The 5681-nt window shown below is 37.7% G+C and overlaps 2 protein-coding genes across 2 annotated transcripts; both read left to right on the top strand.

Moving 5' to 3' along the window:
- The first annotated feature begins 1452 nt into the window (after positions 1-1452).
- LOC107578763 (histone H4) lies at positions 1453-1827 on the top strand. The gene has a single exon (XM_016264684.1). The coding sequence runs from the start codon at positions 1474-1476 to the stop codon at positions 1783-1785; it is 312 nt and encodes a 103-aa protein (XP_016120170.1). The 5' UTR covers positions 1453-1473; the 3' UTR covers positions 1786-1827.
- A 478-nt stretch (positions 1828-2305) lies between these two features.
- LOC107578762 (histone H2B) lies at positions 2306-2765 on the top strand. Its single transcript, XM_016264682.1, has one exon. It carries the CDS (start codon positions 2348-2350, stop codon positions 2720-2722), a length of 375 nt encoding a protein of 124 aa, XP_016120168.1. The 5' UTR covers positions 2306-2347; the 3' UTR covers positions 2723-2765.
- Positions 2766-5681: the final 2916 nt, after the last annotated feature.

Below are 5681 nucleotides of genomic sequence, written 5' to 3'. Positions count from 1 at the left end.
GGTCACTTGGATAAGTTTAAAAAAAAAGACCATAAGGCCCTTGTCTCACCTTGTGAGCTAAGTGTATTGTCACACCCCTAGTGTCTATGAGCGTGATAAAGCTCATGATTTTCCAAGTGTATGATATAGCTTTCATTCTTCAGGTCAATCATATATTCAGGAAGAAAATCAGTTTGAATAAGGAAAGCGATAACTTTGCCATAGTATCCTTTCAAATGATCAATTTGCCAGTCATTGCATTCTTTGCACGTGCTGTACTTTATTTGTACCATTTTGTTTTATTAGTTTATTTATTAGAATTTGAAAGATAATAACAACATTGATTGATAAGTGAGATCTGATTTTAGTCTTTGAAAACCAAAAAAGTAGTGCTTGAAAGTCCTGGAATTTTATTTTGCAGTATCTAGACGAACCCTGCAGTTCTTGGACCATCTTAATGTTTCTGTTGTTGTTAATTGAACTGAACTGTAGTTTTCTGTAGTAAATTGTCTTTGTATATTTACAAGTTTATGTTAATTTCCGAGTATTTAATTTACCATTATTTCTTTTGAACAAAACAATTTTAGAAATTGCATGTTTTAGATTGTAGGTCATCTTGTACCCTGTCAAGGACAAAGCTAACCAGCAAAACTTGATATCAAAAGCATCCTAAATGTTACATGTGTTTGCACCATATTGTAGTGAGTAAACTTTCTTGGCATTGCTGTTTCAAATATCCCACTATAATCTGTAGTCTGAGCCTGTCAAGGGCTAATGGCAATGGACACCAACCTGTGCGCCATCCACGCCAAGAGGGTCACCATCATGCCCAAAGACATCCAGCTGGCCCACTGCATCCGCGGAGAGCGCTTACATCTCTAGTTACATCAGCCATACAAACCCCAAAGGCTCTTTTAAGAGACACTTCACTGTTTCTCTGAAAGATGTTTTTTTTTTTTATATTTATATTTTCTGTACACGAACATGTAAATACTCTTCACATGGGAGTCTGAAGTAAAATTAATAAAGTACTTTTTATTATTTAAAATTAGCTTAAGTGTATCTTAGAACAATACATTTTAATTTAAATGTTTTTTTTTCAAAGTATGTTAAGTTAAAGTATGAGAAATAGGAACTTTAAAGTCCTTTCAAATGTTTAAAAGTAATTTCGAAAAGGAAGATACACAAGAGATTTGCATTACAAAGAGTTAAAATAGTGAATGTAACGGTTAGTTTAGTATTATATATAACTTGTATGTTATTGTAAAACCTATACATGTTTTTAAAATAATTGTTCATCATATATTTAGTAATGTTTAAACCCCTTTTATTTCCTTCGAGCATTGGCTGACAGAACTCGACAACAGGTGACGTAGTAGAATCGCAAATGATTATGGTTTCACCTAGGTCCTTTAGCGAACTATAAACTGACCTGTTCCGCTTATTTTATATCATATTTTCAATCGTTGAAAGTGACAGAAGATTGTTGGTGATATGTCTGGAAGAGGCAAAGGCGGTAAAGGTCTCGGGAAAGGAGGCGCTAAGCGCCACCGAAAGGTCCTCCGGGATAACATCCAGGGCATCACTAAACCCGCTATTCGTCGTCTGGCGCGCCGCGGCGGCGTCAAGCGCATCTCTGGTCTGATCTACGAGGAGACGCGCGGCGTGCTGAAGGTGTTTCTGGAGAACGTGATTCGAGATGCTGTGACCTACACGGAGCACGCTAAAAGAAAGACCGTCACCGCCATGGATGTGGTGTATGCTCTGAAGCGACAGGGACGCACTCTGTACGGATTCGGAGGATAAAAGCCTGTAAACCACAAACCCAACGGCTCTTTTAAGAGCCACCCACGATTTCATGTAAAGAAGTTTCCAATTTGTATAATAGTATGTTTATTACAGTGTTATTCGAATTGTTATTAGAAAGTTTTTTATACATATTCTTACTATTAATAAATTAACGTTTGTTTTGTTGTCTTGAGTTCTAGTGATGGTATTTGCATTGAGGAATGAGTAAATGTTAGATTTGTATAATTCTAAATAAAATGTGATATTTTAGGTAATATAAGATTATCCAAAGCAAAGTTTTAGCAGTGTTTAATTTACTTCTATGTTCCGAAAAATGCGGGGAAATCAGACAGGAACAGAAACGGGTGGGGGATGGTGGATGTACAGCATGAGGTGATGGGCGGGATTAACTTTTCAAAGCCTCTGATTGGCTTTAATGTGGCCAATGAAATCACTCTGTGGGTTGGTCACGCAATCACAGACCGCCGTGTTCCCCTTTCTAAATTAGCGTAGAGCAGTGCATAAAAGCTCGTGAGTTCTTGCGAAAATTATTCAGTTGAGTGTTTCTGAAGAGAACATCATGCCTGAACCAGCGAAGTCCGCGCCCAAGAAGGGCTCCAAGAAGGCCGTCACTAAGACCGCAGCGAAGGGAGGAAAGAAGCGCAGAAAGTCCAGGAAGGAGAGCTACGCTATCTACGTGTACAAAGTGCTGAAGCAGGTTCATCCTGACACCGGGATCTCCTCCAAGGCGATGGGCATCATGAACTCTTTCGTTAACGACATCTTCGAGCGCATCGCCGGTGAGTCGTCTCGTCTCGCTCACTACAACAAGCGCTCCACCATCACCTCGAGAGAGATCCAGACCGCCGTGCGTCTGCTGCTGCCCGGAGAGCTGGCCAAACACGCCGTGTCTGAGGGCACCAAGGCCGTCACCAAGTACACCAGCTCCAAGTAGAGCTCCGCTCCAGCTCTCACACAAAGGCTCTTTTAAGAGCCACCCACCTTCTCGTTTAAAGAGTCTCTTAATGTTTTGTGTGCTGTTTGAAAGTGTTTTGGAGGGCGTGATGTGAAGCAGCGGTGAACAGTAGCAGAAAGACCCGGAGAGAAGCATGACAGACAGCAGGGATAGCATTAGCACGCAAGTTTCAACGCCGTTCTCTTGAATCCTTGTTTATCATGTGTTTGCAGATTGTCATGTTAGCTGTTTTAGATTATAAAAATGAGAACGGAGAGGGATACATGCATGCATTTATGTGTATATGTATGAGTATTGAGTGTGCGTCATGTACACGCTCTCTCTCTTTCCTGTGTTTCAGTGACTTTGGTATCCAGTTGGTCAGAACAAACCTTTTTAGTGACTGCCTTGAGTGTCGTACACCGTAAATACTGTAAATAGTTGCTTTAGTTTTTCAGTAACTGGATATTCATAATTAGCAGAGAAAAAAAGACAATTACAGATGTAAAAAAAAGTTTATTGGCTCTAAAATGATCACTGATCAAATCTGTTTTGGTTCACAGTTTTCATTATTAGACTTGTTCAAAATAAACAGTTTAGTTACAATGTTCAAATGTTGTTCTGAGATAGTTTTGTGTTTGTGTGGTTTCATGGGTAGATGAGTTCTGAGTTGATATACATATAGCCTATCTATGTAGTGTATGTAGTATGCAGTGCCATATGGAGTCTCTAAATGGCCTTTTTGAAAGGATTCCTAGTCTTTTCTTGAAATAAAAGATCTAAGTGACTTTTCCTAATCTTTTCTTTAAATAAAATACCATAAAGATGTACTTTATGCAAGTTTTTACCTAAAAAAGTTTATTTCTGCTTTTATTTCAGGAAAAGTCTAGGCGTTTTTTCAAAAAAAGCCATTTGGAGACTCAAAATGGACACCTGGTAACCAAATGAGTCAACACAACAAATGCTGTTCAGAAATAGTTTTCTCTTGTGTGTTATGGTGGGCAGAGCAGTTCTGAATTGATATACATATATGCATTATGTAGTTTTGCCTCATTTGGTTACCAGGTGTCCATTTGGAGTCTCCAAATGACTTTTTTTGAAAAAACGCCTAGACTTTTCCTGAAATAAAAGCTTACAGAAACTACATTTTTGGGAGTATCATCTTCAAATTTGAATCAAAATATGGTCAGACATTCAGCTTTCTTTATGGTGTTTTCAGGCCAATAGCATTAAAGCCTCATCCATTTTTCCCTTAGTGAATTTAATTCAAAGATATCGTGAGTCACTTTCATGTACAATTTACCTTGTTTTACTCTGTTGCTATACTAATTTTGAGTTATGACTCCAGAGTAACAAAGCTTCAAGTGTTTAGTTTCAAACAATACCAATAAAAAGATTTATAAATATAGACCATAGGGTTCAAGAGCTACAGACATTTTTATTTGGGTATGTCGTTTTTCAGAAAATGCTCAAAAATAGGGGAGCACAGTAAGTGGTTAACCTTGCCACTCTTATCTCCCTATTTAGGGTGTATTTGGCCTGTTTGTACAAGTCTTTGTCCCCACTCCTGTAGGCATCCTCTTTGGCCTGGCGAAGCTATTTGAGTTTTGTACTGAACCAAGGTTTGTCCTTGTTAAATGTTAAATAAGTCCTGGTGGGTACACACACGTCCTTGCTTTATTGTTCGACATGAGTTTAAGGGCATTAAAAAGTTCATGTTCTGTTAAGGGGGATAAGAGAACTAATTTGATGTTTACTAAGTTGAGGTATTGTTGAGTAATGAATTGATGTCTTTCTGATTCGGGTCTCTTTCAGAGGAATATAATTTACTATAAAAATGTTGCCTATGAATTAGGAATCGGGCATGTTTATTGATTAATTCATTTAATTAAAATTAATATCTTCTTAATGTATCCTGTGTTTCATCTGTTGGGTTATTTATGTTAATGTCTTCTAGTTGTTCGATTTTTTGTGTTCCAGTTGCTTGTTGTTCCTTCTCTTTCCTTTTTTTGTAAACGGAAAATGAAAATATTTTTTCCTCTTAGTACTGCTTTCCCTGCTTCCCACAGAAGAGATGGAGATGATTCCGGGGAGTCATTCATCTCTAGAAAGCATAACCACTCTTTTTTAAAATAACTGTCAAAGTCATGGTCTTTCAGAAGAGATGTGTTAAATCGCCATCTAGTAATGTGGACTAATTCTATTCCATTTTAATATTACTGGGGCATGATCACTAATGCCTATTGGATGGGTCTTTGATTCAGAAATATTTGATATGATTGAATTACTGGTGAGAAAGAAGTCATGCGGGAATATAAATGGTGGACTGGTGAGAAAAAAAAAGAGTATTATTTAACGTTAGGATACTTATCTAACATTTTATCATTAAATAAGTAAAAAATGTTCTGAATTAAACCCAAATGTTCATATTTTTGCATTCAGCAGTTCTATCTATCTATCTATCTATCTATCTATCTATCTATCTAATGCTTTGTTTCTGTATTTTTTGCTATGTTTACTGTTGATGCTATTATGCAGCCACTCTGGACTCACTCAAGGTAAATCACTTGTTCATATATCAAATCTGAAATATCTCAGTTTAAGCATAACAGGTAATGATTTTTAATGTATCCATATTTACTCTTAAATGCATTAACTCAGTGGAAGCAAAAGCTGTAGTGAAGGTGACTCCAGATCAGCCTGTGTTCAGAGGAGACACAGTCACTCTCACATGTGGCATACAGAGAGGAGGAAACTTTCAGTGGACATACAGCTGGTTTATAGATGGAAACACTTTCTATCCATACAGAACAACAGCAGCAGAGATCAGTTTGTTACATCTGGAGACATAGTCTTTATTGTTATGATTTATCAGAAAAGCTGTGGTTTATTTGATGTGTGTCCCCCCCTCCCCCCTCCGTTTACACTTTGGCTCCTCCCACTCAATCTGTCCGGCAGG

Source organism: Sinocyclocheilus grahami, unplaced genomic scaffold (assembly GCF_001515645.1).
Source record: "Sinocyclocheilus grahami isolate Dianchi unplaced genomic scaffold, SAMN03320097.WGS_v1.1 scaffold11854.1, whole genome shotgun sequence".
NCBI lineage: Eukaryota > Metazoa > Chordata > Actinopteri > Cypriniformes > Cyprinidae > Sinocyclocheilus > Sinocyclocheilus grahami.
Note: the sequence above shows the minus strand (reverse complement) of the source record. Positions and strands in the feature narration are given on the sequence as shown.